This window comes from Oryctolagus cuniculus, chromosome 4 (genome assembly GCF_051225735.1).
Source record: "Oryctolagus cuniculus isolate XC-2025 breed Fujian yellow rabbit chromosome 4, ASM5122573v1, whole genome shotgun sequence".
In the NCBI taxonomy this organism is placed as follows: Eukaryota; Metazoa; Chordata; class Mammalia; order Lagomorpha; family Leporidae; genus Oryctolagus; species Oryctolagus cuniculus.
This window is the reverse complement of record NC_142870.1, coordinates 52,346,136-52,369,838: the sequence shown is the minus strand read 5'-3', so window position 1 is coordinate 52,369,838 and position 23,703 is coordinate 52,346,136. Positions and strand designations below refer to the sequence as shown.

Below are 23,703 nucleotides of genomic sequence, written 5' to 3'. Positions count from 1 at the left end.
ACAGTGAGGGAAGTGTGTTCCAGGCAGCAGGCACAGCCTATGGTAAGAGCCTGAGTGGGAAAGCTACATGTGCTGCATGTGGCACATCTATGTGGGTGGGAGAGGGCTGAGAGAGATGAGGCTGGAGAAGCAGCAGGAAGGCAGATCCCACAGGCCACACTGCGTGCTGTGGGAAGCTGGAACAGAAGACTGACAAGCAGTAGGTGTGCAGTACATACTATTTTAATTAAATTGCCAGAATCCATCCTGAGTATTATGTAAGTAAGGAAAAAAAAATTCCAGATACTTAAAAAGTAAAACTAGAGTAGCATCAAAGTTCATTCCTGTCCCCATTGTTTGCTAGAGCTTACGATTCCTTATTTTTCGAAAGGAAGGGAGCATGGCCAGTAATACTTGGGACTTAAACCTAAAATCCAGTGTTGATTTAGATGCAGTTTTATGAACTGGAGAAAATCTGCAAGATTCCTCCAACACAATATGTTCTTCCTGCTATATAAATGGCAAACTAAGTTAAAGGTTACCATTTCAGACGCTGTGGTTTATGACATTTCTACCAGAAAATTCAGGTATTTTGGATCTTACAAGTCTTTCCTTACCTGTTTCATAGGACGCAGGGAACCAATTGTTTTCCACCCACTGTACACTGTCCAGTTTGGGATCTCATTAGACTCAAGTAGTATTTGTCTCCCTAAGAAATTGGATCCTTCATAAGCTATCCATCTATAAGAGAGCAGGAAAAAAAAAGTGAGGTACTTCAAAACACAAAAGCATTCTCTTATCAAAGATACCTGCTATCATACCTTTAGGGTTTGCTCTTTGAAACCTAGACATTTGCATATTAAAAAATTGCACTTTTTTTTTCTTAACAGAGAGCAGAGAAATATAGGAGAAAAATCACTGAACTGGAGTTAGAAGATCTGGGTTCCAATTTGACTGCCGATTCCCTTACTTCCAAAGTGAATGCAAGGCACCCTCCAGCTCTTGAAATTGCATGTTCCTTTGATAACACTTTTTTTTTAAAAAATTTATTTAATTTATTTATTTGAAAGTCAGAGTTACACAAAGAAGGAGAGGCAGAGAGAGAGAGAAAGAGGTCTTCGGTCTGCTGGTTCACTCCCCAATTGGCCTTTTTTCAAAGCATTTTAACATTCAAAGATAAACTAAGTTCCCACTACTACCCAACAGAAAACCATTCTCCCACCCTTAGGAGCATCATCACACGTCCCTGACGGCCTCACAATGAATCTCCAGTGACCCCACCAGATGTTTCTTCTACAACTCCCTCAACATCCCCATGGTCCTGTGGACTTAAAGAGATCCACAGATGTCTCCCACTCCCTGTCACTCTAAGGCCCAGCCTCTTTGCAAATCCTCCCGGATACTCTTGGCTTCCACTCTGCCTGTGTTAAAGTGTGTAAAGGTGTACAGGGCCTTGAGGTCAGGATCTGGCATTTCAAGGCTGACTTAGTGAAAACAGTCAAGCCCACTGCTTCCCAGATTGGTTATGGCTGCTTCTGCACCCTCACAGCAGGCTGAGTAGTTTTGACAGCGAGGGATACCCCTGGACTGAAAGGCCTGCCTGGCCCTTGACAGAAAAAAGCGGACTGCTCCCCGCATTAGGCACTTTCAAGCTGGATGGCTGAGGAAAATAAACTTGGGTCACCAAGAGGACCTGGAGTTTTCAGCGAGACTGGAGGTCACTGCGGACAGCACTTTAAGAAAGAAGTGGCTGCCTTGCTTGCCTCAGAGAAGCACCTAGAACTGCAGCAGAGGTTGCCCTGGAGTTGAGCTGCCTGCACTCAGAGGGGCTGGTTCTCAGGAGCAGGCTGGTCCAGGGCTGCCGACACAGCTACAAAGGTTTGCTGTGGTGCTGCTAGGGCAGTGGTTTCAGACCTTCGGTTTTCCACATGAACACTCAAAGGGCAGTATTCCTTAGGGACATGCATCTCACCTAATGCAGGAAGAGACATCAACTTCATAAAGCTGAGGGGAGAAAGGAGAGATTCCAAGTTCGGTATATGAAAACTCTGGATAAAGATTATGTACCTAAGTTGACAATTATTAGGGGAAATCCACCTTGCTATCCACAACCGAGATCAGGCATGGTCAAATTCTGGCTAGAAGGCCTTCCCCGGACCCCTTTTTTGCAAACTTAAAGCTGAACCATCAGAATGGTGCAGGGGTTGTCAGCAGGGCCACAGAGAGGCTCAGCTGCTTCCCTAGCGTCACAGGTTCTTCAAGTTGCATTTAGAAAATTTAAGCAAGATTTTAAGAAACTGCATCGATACTGATTTAAATGAATTCCCTAGTTGGAAAAGCTGTGTGGGATGGTGCGCTAAAGCAGGCCCTCATTACCATCACAGATCAAAGATGTGACATAACAAGGGGATTAAAAAGAACACAACTTGTCCCTGGAGGTAGCCGGCTGTGCAGTAAGCAGCATCCTGCCAGCTGTTTGTATAGCCCAGGAACAACTTCTGAGAGAGGGTCTACTGTTCCTTCATCTGCATGTCAGTCTCTACAGAGATTCTGGACCAGAAGGTAGATAATAAGCCAAAGAGGAGACATGAACACTGTCGAGGTAAAGTGGCACCAGTTTTTGAGAACAGAGTGAAATAGAAAGTGAGAAATTTTTGGAGGTGAGTCAAGTGTTAGTTTCACTCAAGAATAAAAAGACAAGAAATGTATAAAAGTGCTGTGAAAGTCCTGTATTATGAGGATGTAAAATTTAGATCATATGGACTTCGTTAATTGGGAAATAATACACAAGAACCTTAGCTTAGCTAGAGTAAATCAATTTATTTTAATAAACACCAAGCCATGTGAAATGCTTTGCAGAAGGAAATTTAAACTCTTATGTGAATAATATAAAAGCCAGATATTGTAATAGTTGACTTCATTTTCAATTATTGGCTTTATCTCTCATTAGCCCCCAAATATTTAAACAAGCTGAGTTAATGATCACATAATTCATAAGCCATCCTGAATAAAAGCAGCCATTTTTATACTAACCACTGAGAGCTATGTGTTTTTTTAAGTTGGCTTTTGGTACCAAAGATACCAGCAGTGCAGGAGGAAGGGCTAGCTTATCTGCCACACTCTTCAGAAATGGCCAGAGAGGCAGATTTCCCAGGAATTAAACAGCTTCAATTTCATGGCCGCTCACTGGCAGGCCTCTCACCATGTTTGTTCTAAATATGCAAGTTTATACCCACTTTAGGTAATCATTGTTTAAATTTTTTTTTCTTGGCCGGTGCCGCGGCTCACTTGGCTAATCCTCCGCCTGCAGTGCTGGCACACCGGGTTCTAGTCCCGGTTGGGGCACCAGATTCTGTCCCGGTTGCTCCTCTTCCAGTCCAGCTCTCTGCTGTGGCCCAGGAGTGCAGTGGAGGATGGCCCAAGTGCTCGGGCCCTGCACCCGCATGGGAGACCAGGAGGAAGCAGGAAGCACCTGGCTCCTGGCTTTGGATTGGCACAGCGCGCTGGCCGTAGCGGCCATTTGGGGAGTGAACCAACAGAAGGAGGACCTTTCTCTCTATCTCTGTCTAAATCTGCCTGTCAAAAAAATTTTTTTTTTCTTAAAGGTAACTTCCCAAATTTTAAAAGGCAGGCCTCACACAACCTGACAATCTGAATGTATGAGCAACACGGGCCGGCAGGCCAGGTCCACAGGTGTACTCCAGAATGAAAATGAGTGCCACGAAGGGAAGCACTCCAGGAGAAGCAAGCTGTCAAATCAAAATACACAGCACTCTTCGTCTGCCCTGAGTCACTTGCCTTAGCAGACGATCTTCTTAACTAGTTATACTTGCTGCATTAAGGGACTTTCTCCTGGAAGGAAAGTGGCACCAGGAAAGGTCCTGGGGTCAACCGACTGTGACAGGGTGGTAGCCCTCCTCTCCAAAGGGCTCTTCCCCCAGGCCACTGCTACTACACACCTACCGGGTGGCTGGCAGTCTTCTCCAACTGACACAGAATCTACTGTTAGTCCACTGACAGAGAAAAGGCTACAAATACCAACAGATCCCAACAACAGCAACTGTGCAACTCTGTCCTAAAACAGTGACCAAAGCAGACCAAACTCTTCTCCCGTACTTACAGTCCGCTTTTTACCCAAACAGACTGGGTGTAGAAATGCAAGTCTTTGTTCAGGACAGAATTCACAGCCTCTTCGAGATGTAGCTCTCTTCCCTCACAATGTTCCAGTGCAAAAAGGCTGATGGAGGGCTCTTCAAAAACCTAACAGCACAGGAAAGAGAAAGCACCGTCACACGGGGTAGGCCCAGTGCACTGACAATCCTGTATGGACGCAGGGGACCCTGGCTACATTACATTCATAAGTGCCTGGGATGTAGTACTGTGCCCTTTAAAGATACTATATAGTCAGAACTGTGCCCACAAGATTAGATTCTGTTAGCAGTTTTTATTTGTATTAAAAATGAAGTTATCAGAAAAGCAGTCCGTCTTCCAATAAAAACAGACAACTGGTTGGGGCTGGCATTGTGGCATAGGGGGTTAAGCTGGCACCTATAACACTAGCATCCCATACGGGCGCAGGTTTGAGTTCCAACTGCTTCACTTCCTATCCAGCTCCTTGCTAGTGTACCTGGGAAAGTAGCAGAGAATGGTCCTGGAGCCCCTGTACCCACATGGGAGACCTAGAAGAAGCTCCTGGTGCCTGGCTTTGGCCGGGCCTAGCCCTTGCTATTGTGGCCAACTGGGGAGTGACCCAGCGGATGGAAGATTCTGTCTAACTCTGCCTTTCAAATCGATCAATCTTTTTTAATAAAAAGGGACACCTGGTTTAAAATTATGCATTATGTCTTGTGCTACAATGTGGACAACATATTGGTCCTGCCAGTAGTTTTCGATGACAATAGAACAAGCATGGAACTGCACAGCACCCTCGTTTCCCAGCAGGTCATAGGAACAGTCACTGGGAAAGGAAGACTTCATAGCTCCAAGCTTGTAAAAACATTCCTAGAAGGGAGGGGGAAAAGTCATTTTTGAAAAAACCAGAACAAAACAAAACTGGAATGAGCAGGGATGGGGTGAGTTCTGCATATTCACCACTCCATCACTTCAGGTAAGAAGAGAAAGAACGTGGCCCTTTTTCATCATTAGTGTATGCAAGACACCATGCTAAGAGGTGTTTAGGGGATAGGAAACCAGAAGAAGGCACCATCCTTGTGTTTGGGCCATTACTAACTAGTAGCTAAAGGAAAAATGCACAGATATTGTAATGTAATCCACGGTAGAAAAGGATATGCCCTGTAACAGTACACAGCAGAAGGCAAGACTATTTTTAGCAGAAGGGAGCAGTAATCAAGGGCACTTCACGGCTGCACTGCAGGGTGTACTGCAAGGGCTGGAAGGTACTCTGTGCACAGAAAGAGAGACACAAACACATGGGGCACGTGCGTGCAGAGCCAAGTAGACCCTTCTAGTAGAACAGAGTCCAATGGGAGACAATGCCGACTGCTCCCATGGCTTGTGTCTGTGGATCCAGTTGCCTGCCTCCCCTCCGGCACTGACGGGACAGGGAAATATGCCCATGGGGAGTCCCTGAAGGCTTCTGAACTAAGGAGTAAGACTGGGCTGAAGTATCTAACTTGCTAAAGAGAATCAGAGTACTAAGAGCAGGGATTGTAGATGGTCAAAGAACAGTAAGTAAATGGACAAAATGCAACTGGGTCTTGCCAGTAACTTCCAAATATACCCACACACAGGAGCAAAACAACTCACGAAAGTTATTCTTCAAGGCAGTTTGGAAATAGCAAAGAGAATGGTTCAAATGCCTATCAAGAGGGAGCTGGCATCCCATTTGGGTGACGGTTCCTGTTCTGGATGCTTCTCTTCTGATACAGCTCTCTGATGATGGCCTGGGAAAGCAGTGAAACATGGCCCAGGTGCTTGGGGCCCTGCACTGGGAGACCCGGAAGAAGCTCCTGGCTTTGGATTGGCTCAGCTCCAGCCTTGTGGCCATATGGAGAGTGAACCAACGGACGGACGACCTTTCTCTCTCTCCCCAACTCTACCTCTCAAATAAATAAATAAATAAAATCTTTTAAGGGGCGGGGAGGGGAGCTGACTAAGCTACAGTACATTGGTAGAGAATACCACAAAGCTATAAAAAAGTGATAAAAAAGGTATGAAAAATTGCTAAGCTCATATTTTGTGGAAAATGCATATTATGAGAACTATGTGGCTGGCGCCGCAGCTCACTAGGCTAATCCTCCACCTTGCGGCGCCAGCACACCGGGTTCTAGTCCTGGTCAGGGTGCCGGATTCTGTCCCAGTTGCCCCTCTTCCAGGCCAGCTCTCTGCTGTGGCCAGGGAGTGCAGTGGAGGATGGTCCAAGTGCTTGGGCCCTGCACCCGCATGGGAGATCAGGAGAAGCACCTGGCTCCTGGCTTCAGATCAGCGCTGTGTGCCGGCCACAGCGCACCGGCCGCGGCGGCCATTGGAGGGTGAACCAACGGCAAAGGAAGACCTTTCTCTCTGTCTCTCTCACTGTCCACTCTGCCTGTCAAAAAAATAAAAATAAATAAATAAAAAATTTAAAAAATGAGAATTATGCATGGATTCAAGAACTGTTACAACAAAATCAACTTATGTTGTTTCTTTTTTAAAAATGTTGCGAATACACTTTAAAAAAAATATTTATTTGAAAGAATTACAAAGAGGCAGAGACAGAGACATCTTCAGTCTGCTGGTTCACTCCCCAAATGGCAGCGACGGCCAGAGCTGGGCTGGCCTAAAGCCAGGAGCAAGGAGCTTCTTCTGGCTCTCCAATGTGGGTGCAGGGTCCAAGCACTTGGGCCATCTTTCACTGCTTTCCCAGGCACATTAGCAGGGAGCTGGATCAGAAGTGGAGCAGCTGGGGCTGGAACCAATGTCCATATGGGATGCCAGCACTGCAGGCTGTGGCCTCACTCACTAGGCCACAGTGCAGGCCCCACACTGTGAACTGTAAATAAAGAAGAAATAAGACTACTGGGAACGTTTTCCTCACAGCATCAAATCCTTCCTGTGAGGAGGAAGAGGGTGGCTGAGAAGAGGTCGTTTGTGTTTGGCAATCCGGAGCCCGCTGGCTGTTTGCAGTGACTTGGCGGAAGTGAGCAGTGGTGAGAAACTGCATCGAGGTATAGGGAGCACTTTCCTAAAAGAGGAATTGGGTGAGGCGAAGGAGGGAAATGGGGCAGTGGCCTATCGGCGTGCTGCTGGGTCCGGTGGGAAGCTGGGTGGTACAGACACTGCAAGGCAGGAGCGATGATTCCAGGGAAGGAGACAGAGGCTGTCTGCGGTTGTTCCTTCCGGCTGGAACTCAGCTACGAGGGAAAGGAGCACACTGGAAAATATGAACTGATCTTCTTTGAAAGGAAAGACAGACAGGGATGCTGAGAAACTTCCATAAGATGCGGAAACGTGAGACACAGCGGCTCCGGGAGGTCCTGACCGACTGTTCAGTGGGACTTGTCTGCTGTGACAAAATGCCGTGCATCTGAGCTTTCCAGCACGGTAGCCAGGCGCACCTGAAAGGCAGCTTGCAAGAACAAGGGACTACATTCCTTTTGTTTAGATAGTGCAGAAGGGGGAACTCCAGGATTCTGGAAAAGAATGAAACAATCACTGTGTGCAGGGAGGCGGCAGCAGAGAGGGAAAAGGCTGCCAGGGCAGTGACTTTCCCTCAGGAAACACCACTGACTGCAGGACCAGAAATTCATCTCCAGCCACGGAGTTAGGAAGCGACCATGGGCAAGATTACGTGCCTCTTAACGCTGCCTAAAATTCGAAAATTGGAAGCATCCCAAGAGTTTACACAACGAACTGAAAGTGAGTGAAAATGAGCCAGTAGTCAAGATCCACTGCTAAGCCCCTGATTTCATTGTTGGGATTTTTTTTTAACCTCTTCACCCTCAAAGCTGCTGGCTGAGTTACAGCTGATGAAGAGGGCTGACAGGCGTGGAGCCTGGGATTAGCAGCCCAGTGAAGAGCCTGGTGTGCTAACAGCAACCACTGCCTCCATTAAAGGCACTTGAAGGCCACATGATGCAATTGTTTTATGTCCCAGAGCAGGGAAAATGACAAGCCTATTATGAGCATGGAATTTAAATGCTAAGCATTACTCAAGGAAAATGGCACCTCTACACCCGTTCCTTCTTTTTTGAGAATGCCCACAAAGGCTTTTAAAAAATGTCATTGCAACTCCATTGAATTCACTCCCTTGACCTAGTAATTCCACATCTAGAAATTTATCGTACAGAAAGATGAAGTTTCATGAAGGGGACCAACAAAAAAATGTTCAAACATCTATATATTTTAAGAAATACTGATGCTGACAGAATGAGGAAAAACAGTTACTCTCTCTGTCTAACTCTGCTTGTGTAATAAAAAAATTTTTTTCATCTGAGAACAGCTATTACTTCTAAACTCAAAGTCACTCCCCCTCTAAAGTTTTGATATATACTCTAACTTGATTTGTTTCTATTTTAAATAGTTTTAATTCATAAATATACTTAGATTATAAATGCACTTAGAGGTTGGCAGGAAGGTCAACACAGTATTGATCTGAGCAGGATGGTGAGGGGTGTCAGGAGCTAATCATTCAGAAGAACCACTTTAAAATCCCATGTTTTCTGAACCTTTTCTCAATCATGAAAGTGGGAAGAGCTGTCAGCCAGTAAAGACGATGACAGAGTAATCTGAAACTTGCAAGAATTTGATGACAGTTCGAGCCCTAGTAATGTCCATGTTAACTGAGAAGACAGCCAAGCATCTGGGACTAAGGCTCTTCCTAGGTGTCCTCAGTGAGAGGGCATTCCTGCTAGGCCATGCAAAGTGGATACGATTTCCAAAGGAGAGTGTGGTAATCAAAGAGGAAGAATACTTGAAAAAAAACTGTGTACATTAACATCCATTAAAGAAAAAATACTCTTTGTTCCTCTTCATCCTACCAACTCAAATAGTATTTTAAGTGATAATAATAGTAATAACTAACAGAGAGTACTATGTGTCAGGCATTATTGCTCAAAGTGATACGTGTACGTATACACACACACACACACACACACACATTCCATTGAAACCCAGAGTGTTCTACAAACAAAAATGTCTGGGGCCAGAATAGAGGCCCAGCAGGCAAAGCCACAGCCTGTGATGCTGGTGTCCTAAATCAGCAGAGTGCCAGTTCCAGTCCGGGCCGCTCCAGTTCTAATACAGCTTCCCGCTACTGCCTGGGGGAAGGCAACAGAAGACGGCCCAAGTTCTTGGGTCCCTGCCACCCATGTGTGAGATCTGGATGGCTTTCAGCCAGGACCTGGACCTTCCGCCCAGGCCATTGCAGCCATTTGGGGAATGAACTAGCAGATGTAAGAACACTTTGTTTTAAAACATAAAAGCAAAAACAATTGTAAAAATTCATCTGGCACCAAAACTCAATCTCAATAATGGCTATTTATAATGTTTATCCAATTTGTACAGCCATACATAGATTTCACTATACAAACAGAAGTGTGCCTAATTATGGACTGCTGCCCAGAATCATGCTGGGGGTTTTACCTTATAGGCTACATATGAACCCAATTACTATTTAAAGTTTGGAAAGTTGCATATTCCCAAATACATTCAGATTAGGGTTGCAGAACTGTACTCACTCATCTAGTCCTTATAATCTAGTTTTGACATGGGTACTATTAGTACCTCCATTTTACAGACGAAAAATCAACATACAGGCTACACAGTCAGTGGATTATCTAGCATTTGAATCTAGACAGTTGGCCCCACAGACTGTTCATTATAACCTTTATGTTACTGTTCTAGCACATTCAAAGTACCAATAATTGTATAATGTGGAATAGTTGTGATTGGCAGGCGTGGTATTACACTTGACTTCATCTTGCTCACCTGGTAAGCAAGACCTCTGTTAGCTATTCTTACCTACCCATAGCCTTAACACGTCTGCCACTGGAATTTGAAGCACTGAGACCCTACTTCAGGCTGCTAGAATGACTACATTTATATCGACAAATCTTCAATATAATTGGATAAAAAATTTCTTAAACATTTATTTATTTGAGAGGCAGAGTTACAAAGAGAGAGGGAGGGAAGGAAGGAGGGAGGCAGGGAGTCTTCCATCCGCAGGTTCACTGCCTAAATGGGTGCAACCACCAGAGCTGGGTCAATCTGAAGCTGGGATCCAGGAACTTTTTCCGGGTCTCCCACGTGGATGCAGGGGCCCAAGCACCTGTGCCATCTTCTACTGCTTTCCCAGGCCCTGCACAAACTGGCACCTATACGGGATGCCAGTGCCTTAGCAGAGGCTCAGCCCACTCTGCCTGCAGTGCTGGCCCCTGGATAAAATTTTAAACTCTAAGTACTAATTTTTGACATAAAAAAAACTAAGACTGGGGCTAGTGCTGTAGCACAGTTAGTGAAGATACTAGCTGCAGTGCTGGCATCCCATGTGGACACCAGTTTGCATCCCAGCTGCTCCACTTGTGATCCAGCTCCCTGCTAATGACCTGGAAAAAAGTAACGGAATATGGCCTAAGTGCCTGGGCCCTGCTACCCATGTGGGAGACCTGCAAGAAATGCCTGGCTCCTGCCCTGGCTGTTGCAGCCATGTGGGGAGTGACCCAGTGGATGTAAGATTCTCTCCCTCTCTCTCTCTGTAACTCTTTCAAATAAAGTCTTTTTTTAAAAAAGCCCTATGACCTGCACTTTGGCAGAGTACATTTCTTCAGGTTTCAAATCACCACTGACAAGGAAAAGGTGTTGATAGTACCTCAGGGTCATACTAATAGGTTAGGCTGCAAATATAACATTATTTCTGAAATATTCTGTCATCAGCCACATCTGTACAGCCAAAAAACTGTACATCACCCCAATCTTTGCCAAATGAATCAAGGCTAAAAAAGTAAATGCAGTGGACAGAATGAAAGGAAATTAACCACAGTGGATGCCTCAAACACCGTTTAGTTCCAAAGAAATGCCAGATTGCTGGCGAAAAGCTTTTCCAAATAATAAAAATTTAATTGAAGGCTTATGAATCTCTAAAACGTTTAATCTGGAATATTCTCGGTTTGGTTTATTAAACAAACTCAAATGCCTGTAGCCTGTGAAGGTTTAGTGCTGCACAGCAAATAGGAATTAACTATTGTCCAAGAGTTGTTACAACTCTACTGAGTACTTATCATGTAATAAAGGCTTCTGTACCTGCTCATTTAATCCTCACATGTTATCAGATGAGAAGGCTGAGGCTGAGAGTGGTCAAAAACCATGCCCATGAGTCGGGACTTGAACCAAGTTCTGTCAGACACCCAAATCTAACTCTTCCCTAGTAAACGATAAGCTTTCTCATAGAGCCTCTTTCATTTGTATTAAAAACATCAATTTCACTTTAGAGCTAACTTTCTTGCTGGCCTTTGCTTTTACTTTTTAAAAAAACTAAAATACATATCAAAGAGAATAAATAACATAGTAGATAGCCATATGCTCAATACCCAGAGATATTACATTTTAAATTTACAGTGTTTGTTATCAATTTTTTTCTAAATAAATGAAATGCAGCAAGTACAACTAAATGTAATCCCTCCAACAGGGCTAACCACTGTGCTAAAGTTGGGACTCCTTCCAGCTCATATTTTTAGATTTCCACTAATGGTGTGCATCCCTTCATTTTAAAATGTGTGGAAATGTATCTTACTGTGACGTCTTCAGCAACCTGCTTTTCTTGCAGTTGTGTTTGTTCGTGCACAGGGTTTTCCGTTTATTAGGACTACCGTCCTGCAATCCTTTATATGAGTGTGTTGTAGTTTCACCCCCCAATGCTGCAACATTTTAATTTTCTTAAAATTAAGTGTTTTAATTTAATTGATGTTTCTTACATTAGCTGTACATGAATATTTCTATTTCCTTGTAATTAAGCCAAACCTTAGCATTGTCACACTTTTAACTGTATAGAAAGGAAGTAATGTCCCCTCATTATTGGTATAGTTTGTATTTCTTTTTTTTTATCATTACTGAGGTTTAACATCCTTTTTATGTCCTTATCCAGACTTCCCTCTCCTATGAACTATTTTAATCCTCTGCCAGTGTTTGAAAAGAATTTTTCTCAACTCCTCTGGGTTTGTCTTATATTCTGTGCATGAAGCCTCAGCAGTTTATATGAGCTGCAGACAGAGTTTTCCAGTCTGTGATTTGCTATAGGAGGCTGACTAATTAGTGCTCTTGCTCCAAAATTTTCAGCCTCTTGAAATCTGTGAATGCAGTTGTGTTCACTGACATGGTAAAAGGAGACCTGACAGATGTGATGAAGAATTAAGGATCATTCTCAGGGTGGGTGTTTGGCACACCGCTTAAGCTGCCACTTGGGACTCCCGGCATCCTCTCTCAGAGGCAGGTTCAAGTCCAAGCTTTCCCCTCCCTTCCAGTTTCCTGCACATGCACACTCCAGGAGGTGGCAGTTGATGGCCCAAGGGCTTGGGTCCCTGCCCCCAGGCGGGAGACATGGATGGAGTTCCCAGCTCTTGGCTTTTACAAGCAGTTGAGGAGTGAAAGAGCAGATGGAAGTTCTCTTTCTGCCTTTTAAATAAAATAAATACATTTTAAAAAGAGCTAAGCGTCCTGAGATGGAGGATTAGTCTCTTTATCCAAGTGAACCCCATGTAGCTAAAAGGGGCCCTGCAAGATGGTGGCAGGAGGGTCAGTGATAGAGAAAGGACAGAGAGCAGAGGTTGGAGTGAAGCACACTGGAGTGAAGGAACACTGGCAGCCTCTAGAGCCCGGAACAGGTTCCAGAGAGAACTCAGTCCCAGCCGCAGCTTAATTTTACCCTTCTGAGTCCCATTTCTCCAGCACTATTACACAGTAAACTCCTGTAGCTCTAAGCTATGAAATTTGTAATTTGTTCCAGCAGAGCCATGGTTTGAATGTCCCTACCTAAACTCATGGTGAAATTTAATCCCAAAAGTTAGGTATCAAGAGTGCAAACTTTTTTTTTAAATGGACTGCTGGCTCTAATTAGCTAGCTTTTGTTTGAGATTTATTTATTTGAAAGGCAGAGTTACAGATACAGACACACACACAGACACACACAAAGGTGAGTGGTGCATGGGAGAGATCTTCCATCTGCTGGTTTAGATTCCCAAATGGCAGCAATGGAAGCTAGAAGCCTGGAATTCCACTGGGGGCTCCCACATGGGTATCAGGGGCCCCAGCACTTGGCCATCTTTCACCACTTTCCCAGGTACATCAGCAGAGAGCTGTTTTGGAAATGGAGCAGCTAGGACTTGAACTGGTTCTCAAATTTGATATGGGCCTTGCAGGCAGCAGATCAACCCGTGGTACCATAACATCGGCCCTAAGAGAGTGGAAACTTAATCCAACAATGATACTAGAAAGTACAACTTTGGGGCCATAGGTGGGGCCCTAATCCAAGGGGCTGTGGTTTTAAAGGAAGAGGAGGAGAGACCTGAGGTAGGACACTCGGACCGTCTTGCCATGTGCTGCCTTGCACAACCTCAGGACTCTGCAGAGTTCACCAATGGGAAGGGCCTCAATTAAAGGCCAACCCCAGACATCGAATTTCCCAGGCTTCAGAGCTGAAATTTGGAGAACTTCATACTTCCAAATAAGCTTCACACTTCAGAGCCGAGCTAAATAATGAATAAACCTGGCCGGTGCCGTGGCTCACTAGCCTAATCCTCCGCCTTGCGGCACCAGCACACCGGGTTCTAGTCCCGGTCAGGGCGCCGGATTCTGTCCCGGTTGCCCCTCTTCCAGGCCAGCTCTCTGCTGTGGCCAGGGAGTGCAGTGGAGGATGGCCCAAGTGCTTGGGCCCTGCACCCCATGGGAGACCAGGAGAAGTACCTGGCTCCTGCCATCGGATCAGCACAGCGCGCCGGCCGCAGCGCGCAGGCTGCGGCGGCCATTGGAGGGTGAACCAATGGCAAAGGAAGACCTTTCTCTCTGTCTCTCTCTCTCACTGTCCACTCTGCCTGTCCAAAAAAAAAAAAAAAAAAAAAAAAAGAATAAACCTCTTTATAAATGACCTGGGTTGGGGTCGGCATTGTGGTATAGTGGGCAAAGCCACTGCCCGAACACCTGCATCCCATATGGGATCCAGTTTGTGTCTCAGCTGCTCCACATCTGATTCAGTTCCCTGCAAATGTGCCTGGGAAGGCAGAGAAAGCTGGCCCACGTGCTTGGGCTCCTGCATCCACATAGGGGACCCAGATGAAGCTCCTGGCTTCAGCATGGCTGACTCAGCTCTGGCTGTTGCAGCCATCTGGGGAATAAACCAGGATGGAAGGATCCCCCCAACTCCGGTCTCTCTAAAACTCATTCAAAAATCTTTTTAAAAAATCACCCAGGTTGTGGTATTTAGCTATAGCGACAGGAAGTAGACTACGACAAGCAGCAATAGCAAACTAATAGGCTTGCATTTTACCTTTTTTGACTTATGCATCTGTGTTTAAAGAAATCCATTCAATATCATTAGGATAGTTTTCTATTTTTACTTCTAAGTTGTAAAGTTTGCTTTTCAACTTTAGGTTGTCATTAATCCCTCTAGAACTTACTTTGGGGTTTAAAGTAAAGTAGATTTCTAACTATCTTCTATGTAACTATATTCAACTGTCTCAGCACCATTTATTTAGTAGTCATAATAGCTCCATTGTAATGCTATTCTGGCATCTTCCAAATGCTATTATTATGTAGGTCAGTTTCTATGCTACCCTATTCCATTTTTTCATTTGTCTTTCCTGGCACCAATACCTACTACAATAACTACTATTGTATGATGCAGTATAGAGAGAAAGAGAGAAAGATAAGTGATCTTACCTATTGTTCTTAGAAATTATCTTGGTGTTGTGGCTCCTGTGATACTGAATCGAGTTCTGGCTGCTCTGCTTAGAATACAGCTCCTTGCTAATGCACCTGGGAAAGTAGTGGATGATAGTCCAAGCACATGGGCTTGTGGAAGACCCAATTGGAATTCTGGGCTCCTGATTTCCAGCTGGCCTAACCCTGGCCATTGCAGCCATTTGGGCAGTGAACCAGCAGATGGAATCTCTCTCTCTCTCTCTCTCTCTCTCACACACACAAACACACACACACACACACCCTCCCTCCCTTTCTGTCATGCTGATTTTCAAATAAATCTTTGAACAGCAACAAATTGCTAGGAGAAAAATTAAGAACACATCAGCTAAAGAAGAAAGGAACATTCTCAGAACCAGAGTGAGAAGTTTGATGGACTCTAACACAAATGATAAATATTTAAGGAAATGGAAAATGCTATCCCAATGTGATCATTACACTTTATATATGTGTATCACATTACCACACCGTACCCCATAAATATGTACAATTAAAGAAATAAGGGCCGGCGCCGCGGCTCACTAGGCTAATCCTCTGCCTTGTGGCGCCAGCACACCGGGTTCTAGTCCCAGTCGGGGTGCCGGATTCTGTCCCAGTTGCCCCTCTTCCAGGCCAGCTCTCTGCTATGGCCAGGGAGTGCAGTGGAGGATGGCCCAAGTGCTTGGGCTCTGCACCCCATCCATGGGAGACCAGGATAAGTACCTGGTTCCTGCCATCCAATCAGTGTGGTGCGCCGGCCGCAGCGCGCTGGCCGGGGCAGCCATTGGAGAGTGAACCAACGGCAAAAGGAAGACTTTTCTCTCTGTCTCTCTCTCTCACTGTCCACTCTGTCAAAAAAATAAATTAATTAATTAAAAAAAAAAGAAATAAGCAAATTTTAAAAATTTATCTTGACTATTCTGGACTTTTTAAAACAACAACTTAATTTTAGGATGTCTGTCATTTTTTACCCTTAACCCCAACACAGGCGAAAAACTTGTAAACAAGGGGGTGGCATTTGGCCTATCATTTAAAGCACAGCTTGTGATGCCAACATCCCTTATGGAAGGTTTGAGTCCTGGCTCCACTCCAGATTCCAGCTTCCTGATATTGTGTACCGTGGAAAGAAACAGTGATGGCTCAAGTGCTTGGGTCACCACCACCCATGTGAGAGACCTGGATTGAATTGAAAGCTCCTGGAATGGGCCTACCCCAGCCTTGGCTGTTGTGGCATTCGGGGAATGAACCAACAGGAGATATTTTTCTTTCTTTTTTGCTCGCTTGCTCTCGCTCACTCTCTCTTTCTCGCTCTCTGTCTCTGTCTTTGAACTAAATAAAACTTTTAAAATAAGAATAATTTTCTTCGAATCATATCAATTGGGGGAACACTGTATTCTTATATTTTTTTCATTCAGACAAAATTATCTCTTTTCATCTTTTAAGTCCCTGAATAAAACTATAATTTTCTTTAGAAGGACTCACTCCCTTGAATTAGCATTATTCCTATGGTTTAATTGTTTACTTATCTTGTATCCAGCATCTTTTAGCCCTCATAATTCATCTGTTGATGCACTCGACAATTTTGTTTCTTCCAATAACCTTTTGTTGTTGTTTTGACCCTGTTAAGCTGGCTGGGACTCCAGAATCCTAGTGAACAGAAGTGGTGAGGTAGAGACCTTTTGTCTTCTACTCAAAGGGAAATATTTCAAATGTCTCACTAGAAAGCGTGATGTTTACTGTGGCATTTGTTGGCCTTCATTTTCAAAATGTACACAAGAGTTAATATGGATTAGGCCACAAAGTGCAACAGTAACCGAATCCTTCGGCTTTATAAACTCACTGCTTCCTCTCATTCTGCAGCTGGATGTACTGCCTCCCTGTATTTGAAGCTGTGCCTCTAATGCAGTTCCCTTGCACGGAAAGAATCACTCTCTTGCCAATTCCTATTCCACTTCTTCAGAACATTTATGTCCTCACTAACATAATTTCATTTGAAGCTTTTCTACAGCCTTGTTACAGTGTTTCTTTGGCTCTGCCAGTTGACAGCTGCCAGCACTGGATTATTACTTCAAAGAAGCCAAACCTCCACGCCAAAGCACCATGGAAACACATTAGAGCAGCCATGTGCAGACTGCTGCTCCCACTGAAATGCCATAGAAGCAGGTTACCCCACACGTTACTCAGCCAACACTTAAACACCTTACAGAGTGTTCTGAAACTCGCAGTTACCACCTTCTTAGGTCTATCAACAGTTGCTCATGTATCCTGACTTCATCTGTATGTGTCCTTTTTTCTTTTAATATACAGTCTGACTTTAGAGTACTTCTTCAGTAGCCAGCGGCTGCAAATTACTTTTTTAAACTTGGGTCTCCCCTTACCATCTCCCAATGCCTACAACTATAATCAAAACATTGTAAGTGGGTAAGACACACAACTCACTGTAAGTCCAAACTTCTAACCTCTCATACAGAATGAAGTAGAACAAGGAACTTTATATAAGTACTGTCTACTTTAAGGCCCAAATAAGTTAATTTAGTCTACTTACTACACTATGGATTGCTGATATCTTTATGGCACTGCGCTAAGCAGAGTGGACAGAGTGACAATTCAAGGCCACAATATATCTACATCTTTGCTCTCAGTGACTTCATAGGCTCAGTACTTCTGAGGTAGAAAGAGAAAACATCTTGACGTGCGAAGAATATTTGGAGCAGATAAAAATCACTTTAAGATATAAGGATCGCTGAACACTTCCTACAGTTGAAGCCTTTAATTCAGACATTAAAGTATTTGGTTGGAGAATGCAAGATGCATTCTGTGCTTCCACATAAGCAACACAAATGGAGAAAGCTGAGGAAAATGGGGGCAGGATGTAGCTTTGTGAATGGGATACATGAAGAAGATTTAGCAATTATAAAGAAAAAGTACACTGAACTTTGACTTAGTGTCTGGAATTCATCAGATTATAGGCTCCAAGTTGCAAGGCGAGAGGTGAAAGGAAGAGTAGTTAAGTGGCCATCCCAACAGTTCAAGACAGAATGAAGCTCTGGACTTGATCATGGTAGTGGGAAGGAAAAGACAGGAAAATGTTTAGACCTATCAAAGGAGCAGAATAGCCAATACCTAGCTACTGACTGGATGTTGGAAATCAGGAAATAGGGAGAATCAAAAATGAAGACAGACTTTATGGCCATGTGATGGGGGTAACAATGGTGTTTTTGAAAGCAAATGAGGGAGAAAGGAACAAGACTAAGAAGGTTGCAGATGAACATCCCCCTGGAATCTGGGGCATGGAGCTCAAGGATTAACAGACTACGGCTTTCTCTAAAGATCTGGGCATCATGTAACCAACAGAGGTGAGAACTGAAGTTATGACCACAGAAATTTCCAAGTACAAAAGAGAAAAGGCCAGAAGCAGATCTATGAGCAACATCTACACTTCAGTGACCAGGAGGAAGATGAGATTTGGATTTGACAACACAAGTTCACTATGTCATCTAATTCTTTTTAAAATTCATATTCAGTGTATATATAACACAATATTTGGTATACAGTAGATGCTCAATACTTGAGGTTGAGCAAATAAATATAAAATGCATATTCAGCAATGTTGTCATTGTGGAGCACTGCTGGTATTTATCATAAACAATCCAACTACCTTAAATCTTCTTCTTCAACCAAAGAGTAACTTTAAATTTTCTTCCCCCAAATTGTGAATCTGTCGTGTTTTTTCACTGATAGAACCCTATGCTCATGTACCAGTCATCATCTCTGGCACTTTGTCATCATATTGCTCTTTCACACCAGTATAATTATTTCTAAATATAGAAGTCTTTGGTTTCTGGTTTCAGACTAAAGGAAAAAAAAAAAAAAAGGCTCCATCAAGCCTAATATTAAACCCCTCTATCGTAAAAGGTCATCTTATAATCACACTTAACACTTACCAAACCAAAATTGATGAAAATCTTAAAGAGAAACAAATCAATAACAACTCACTCCACTGTGGACCAAAATAGATATTTAGGTGTATTATCAAACACAGAAATACAATTACATATCCTGTGAAGAGCCTGACGAAAAGCTGGGACTTCATTCATTTTCCCAAGGCCACTTACCATGGTATTACTTTTCTCAAAATGTTCACACAGAATCGTCGTGGCATGATTAAATTCCACAATATTAAATTAATCAATGATTTTGGAATTCTGAATGCATTTTGAAAGGGAACTGGAGACCATGTGCAGAGACAGGCCCTTCTGCTTATCTACCACACATTTCATTTGACAGCCAGTGAATCACCTCCACTAAAAAGCAGTACCAATGATTTTTTAAAATTGAGTTAGCTCTGGTACAGCGGCAGAGAGAATAAATACAAAATGCTTAAAAAACCCAGAATCTGGTAACATAGAACACCTCCTTCAGTTTGTACATTTAAAGTAGAGTAGATTACAGTTCGGATATATTTACTCCAGCCGCTTCAGCCCTGCCCCAGGGATGCTGAACTTAGTTTTATGACATGTTTTTGGCAACAGCATGAAGTCTCAAATGTGACTCTGCGGTCAGGGTCTCTTTCCCCCTTTTGTTCTATCATGAAAATAGGTTTGTCCCCAACTAGGTGCTCCCACTAGGCCTGGTCTCAAAACAAAGTATAGACTGAAAGTGTCCCTAAAAACCAACTGAAGCCTGGGATGGACATGAAACAACTGTCCTAAAATGGCTGAAACAAAAGATGAAGAGAAAAAACCCTCTTGTTATCCATCACTGAGATTGTGGGAACTATTTTTTTCCCTAGGATGTATTTATTTATTGAAAGGGAGAGATACAGAAGGAGTGGAAAAAAGGAGGGATGGAAAGAAGGAGGTAGAGAGGAAGATCTTCTATCTACTCCTTCACTCCCTAAATGGCCACAGCAGCCAGGGCTGGGCCAGTCTGAAGCCAGAAGCTTCATCTGGGTCTCCCACATGGGGAGCAGGGGCCCAAGAACTTGGGCCATCCTCTGCTGATTTCCTAGGTGCTTTAGAGCAGCTGGGACACAAACTGGTGCCCATCTTGGATGCTGGCACCACAGGGTGTGGCTTACCGTGTATGCCACCACACCAGCCCTCAGATTCAGGGAACTATTGTGAAAGGTAGTAGATGATCTTCTTCCCTCAGATTGTGCGAATTCTAAAGCTGGATTCTTTTTCATGTCCAATTCGAAATATGAATACTTATTTGCAAAAGAAATGAAGGCTGTCAAAGATCTGAAAATTCATTCTCTAACAGTTTATTACAGATGAGTTAGCTGAGGCCCAGAAAAATTAAGGGATTTTTCCAAGGTCACATTAGTTAGAAATAGAACTGCAAACTATGCCCCTTTCATTCTAAAATAATTGCCGCACTGCAAATTATGCATACATGCTCCTCTAGACTGTAACCCATGACTGCACCACTGCAAGTCAGCCTGGAGCAAACTGTCATTTGCAAAACATACCGATCTTATTTGAAGATGAAGCCTTAACATTCCTCACTATTGCACCATTATGATACTGAAGCACTAAGTCACGGCATCTCTGGGAATCCCAGCTGCAGGCCACAACCTCAGGATTTTATGGTTATAACTAGCAAAAGCAAAAGCAAAGGATTAGCCAAGCATATATAAAGTTAACTCAGCTGGGCAGAAACATTTCTAAGAATGAATCCAGAAACCGAGGCATAGGCAGTGGTGCTAACAAATTTATAGGGAAAAAAAAAGTCTATCAATTCCTAAGAAAGAATACAGTGTGTATGTGGAGAGCAGAGTGGGGGCTGAGGGATGCAAAAGGAAGCAGAGAAGAAGAAGGGGTGGAGAGTGTCCAGCCCTGTATAAAGAGATGTGAGCAGTTATGATCCAGGGGAGCGGGAGGAGTCTCTTCAGTGGAGAACATTAGCCTACAAACCTCAACAAGACATTTACCGTATTCTGCCCAAATCTTCCACTCAGCATTGTGATACCTAACTCAGCTGCCCATGTTCTCCCAGAGAAGTGGAAAAATGCCTGTGACATTGCTCAAGACCTCCAATCACTAGACCCCATTTAGTACAGATTACCTTCAGGTTTACCTTATCAGTCTCCCTAGCTCTGATCAGCTCAGGGCCTCAGAGTCTCCAGGGTGAAGCATGGCCGATGTCACCAAGGTAATACTACCTGTTGAGGCACCTGTATGGTCTGTCTTTGAGTCTGTGCTGGGACGACCGCATTTCATCCTAACTCCATTTCAACACCAACCTGATGCCCTAAGAAGTCTTCCTTCATCAAACACCTTTCAACAACTTAAAATATACCAGGAAAAGGAATCTGAAAAGTAATATGATGCCCTTCCAAAACCAAAGGCATGCTTCCGCAGGTTCTGGAGTAGAAGTGTACAGATTCCGAGTGCTTCCCAACAAGCACTTTCACCTACACTGCCTGGCTATGCATCTAGGGACATGCAAATGCACATGACAACATAGAGAAAAATATTTCTCTCTGTGTATTTTCAATCCAGATTTTAATTACTCATTTTACATTTCCTGAATGTGTAAAATTGTGACTCTTCAAAGAAATAGTAATACTCATTAATTCTGACCCCATTTCTATAATGTCCTCCCTAGATATTAAGTTGGTTTAGTTTCCTGAATTAAGAGTTCTGGAAAAATCCTTTCAAGATGGTATTTTCATAACTTAGAATCTTACTGCTGTTAGTATCAAATCAGTACCTGTCTATTGATTTGACCACTAAAAACTAAGAAAGTTGCTTTCCCAGTAAGTGTAGATTCTTTCCTATTTTTTTTTTAGAGTTATCAAAATCTGTTGAAACCGACAAGATCACAGTCTTTTTTCTAACCAGTTTTCCTGTGACAGATAAGAAGCATCACCAGCTACTTACTCTTTCCAAGTTGGCATCTACAGGGCCACTTAGAGACCAGGGACTATTAATATTCTTGTTCCTGGGCCAAGACTCTATTTTTAGCCTGATGCCCAGAATACTCTATCCAGGAATGCCTTGTGAAATAAGATGACACTGCCTAGGTTGAGATCAAAGATCTTGAGTGTGGTCATTAGCCCTGGAATCAGTTCTAGGCAAAAGATCTGAGTCACTCCTTCCCTCCATTTATTGCAAGCTTTGGCCAGACATATCCTCAGAGAATCATCCTAACTAAGCATCTCAACAATATCCCTGAACCTCACTACCTCCCTCGACCAGAGGCCTGGAACTAATTCCCCAGAACAGTGACCCTGTTTTCCTGAGACTTGAAATTCTGAACAACTTTGTTGGAAAGAATAACCACTTACTCCATAAAGTGGGGTTCCACAGTGACCCAGACAATTCTGCACACACCTGGCAGAAAAGCCCTGGTGCCCCAAAGGCTTGAAATCACTATCAGTGGTGATCCATGCCTTAAAGTAACATGTAGCAAATCACATGTGACTTACCTAACAGAATAATTAAGGTGGTCAGGTTACTGTTTTTGATAGTTAAGCAGTTATAACAATAATATCCATGGTGCTAACAGCTAACATTGATAGGGTACTCATCAAGTGCAGGGTATTTTACATGCACTATTTCATTTAATATTAGAGGGGCCTCACTATTATTTGCTGTAGATTAGGAAACCAAGTCATTTTGCCAATGTCACCCAAACTAGTTAAAGTATCAAACTTCAAGCATTTAAGCCCAGGCCTATGTTGCCTTAGTTCTTGAGTTATACATACTTGCTTCAAAATAAATAAATTAAAAATAAAAATATTGCATTCTGGTTAGATTCATGAGTGAACCTTAATTTTACAACTGGCAAGATTATTCACATTTTTTACATTTTGATAATCTGATACTGTCCTTTGTATCGTTTCTTCCAGCTTCGTATTTTCATCCAGTGGTGAAACTGGACAAGGAAAAGGGTCTCATAAGTATGTATTCAGCGAAGTACTTACATAGTCGATGGGCTTGAGGGCTGTGACTCTTGATGTTGGGCAGCCACAGGAGGTGAGGTCGGCATACAGGCCTTCTTCCAACACACACTGATGATCACAAACATCCTCCTGGTAATACAGGAGCCAGCTGCAAAACAAGCAATGTGACATTCAGTCACTTGCAGACAGCTGGCAGTACAGTCTCAGCAATCCTGTGGAACGAGGTCATGGTGCTAGCCAGCACACATTAAAAAACTAACAGCTATCACTAACCAACAGCCACTACATGCTTGACATTAGACTAGTAACTTTACATATATTATTTCACTGTGTCCTCAGTAATATTACAGATTAGAACATGTCCTTACTTTTATGGCAACAAAACAGAATCTGAAAGGTTAGATATCTGTCCAAGGTTCCCCAATCTATTAAGTGAAAGAGATGAAATTTGAAGAAGACATGGATTCTAGCTAAAGATATTAGCGACTTCAAAAAATGGGATTAAATTATGGTGATTAATGAATACTTGAATGAATTAGAAGTTCTTTTTCAGGAAAGCCAAAAGTTTTTGTATCTTATTTCATCATGAGTTTGTGTTCAGCCATGGTGGGTACAGAAGTAAAACCCCTAAAACCACACAGTTACATAAAATCTGTCATCTAGGGGCAGGTGCTGTGGCCTGAAGTGCCGGCATCCTCTATGGGTGCTGGTTCAAGACTGGCTGCTCCACTTCCAATCCAGCTCTCTGCCTGGGAAAGCAGTAGAAGATGCCCAAGTCATTGGGCCCCTGCACCCACTTGGGAGACCCGGAGGAAGCTCCTGGCTCCTGGCTTCGGATCAGCGCAGCTCCAGCTGTTGCAGCGAACTGGGGAGTGAACCATCGGATGGAAGACCTCTCTCTCTCTCTGCCTCTCCTCTCTCTGTGTAAC

At 43.5% G+C, this 23,703-nt stretch overlaps 1 protein-coding gene across 4 annotated transcripts in view; it reads right to left on the bottom strand.

Annotated features, from left to right (window-relative positions):
* The window catches only part of CRYBG3 (crystallin beta-gamma domain containing 3), a 133,404-nt gene that overhangs the window by 9,673 nt on the left and 100,028 nt on the right, over window positions 1-23,703 (bottom strand). For all 4 annotated transcript variants that reach the window (XM_089330687.1, XM_089330688.1, XM_051859382.3 and 1 more), the window contains 3 exons: window positions 22,796-22,922; window positions 4,100-4,239; window positions 597-720 (listed from right to left, as the gene is read on the bottom strand). In XM_089330687.1, coding sequence (XP_089186813.1) covers window positions 597-720; window positions 4,100-4,239; window positions 22,796-22,922 — 391 coding nt within the window. The remainder of the gene's footprint in view (window positions 1-596; window positions 721-4,099; window positions 4,240-22,795; window positions 22,923-23,703) is intronic.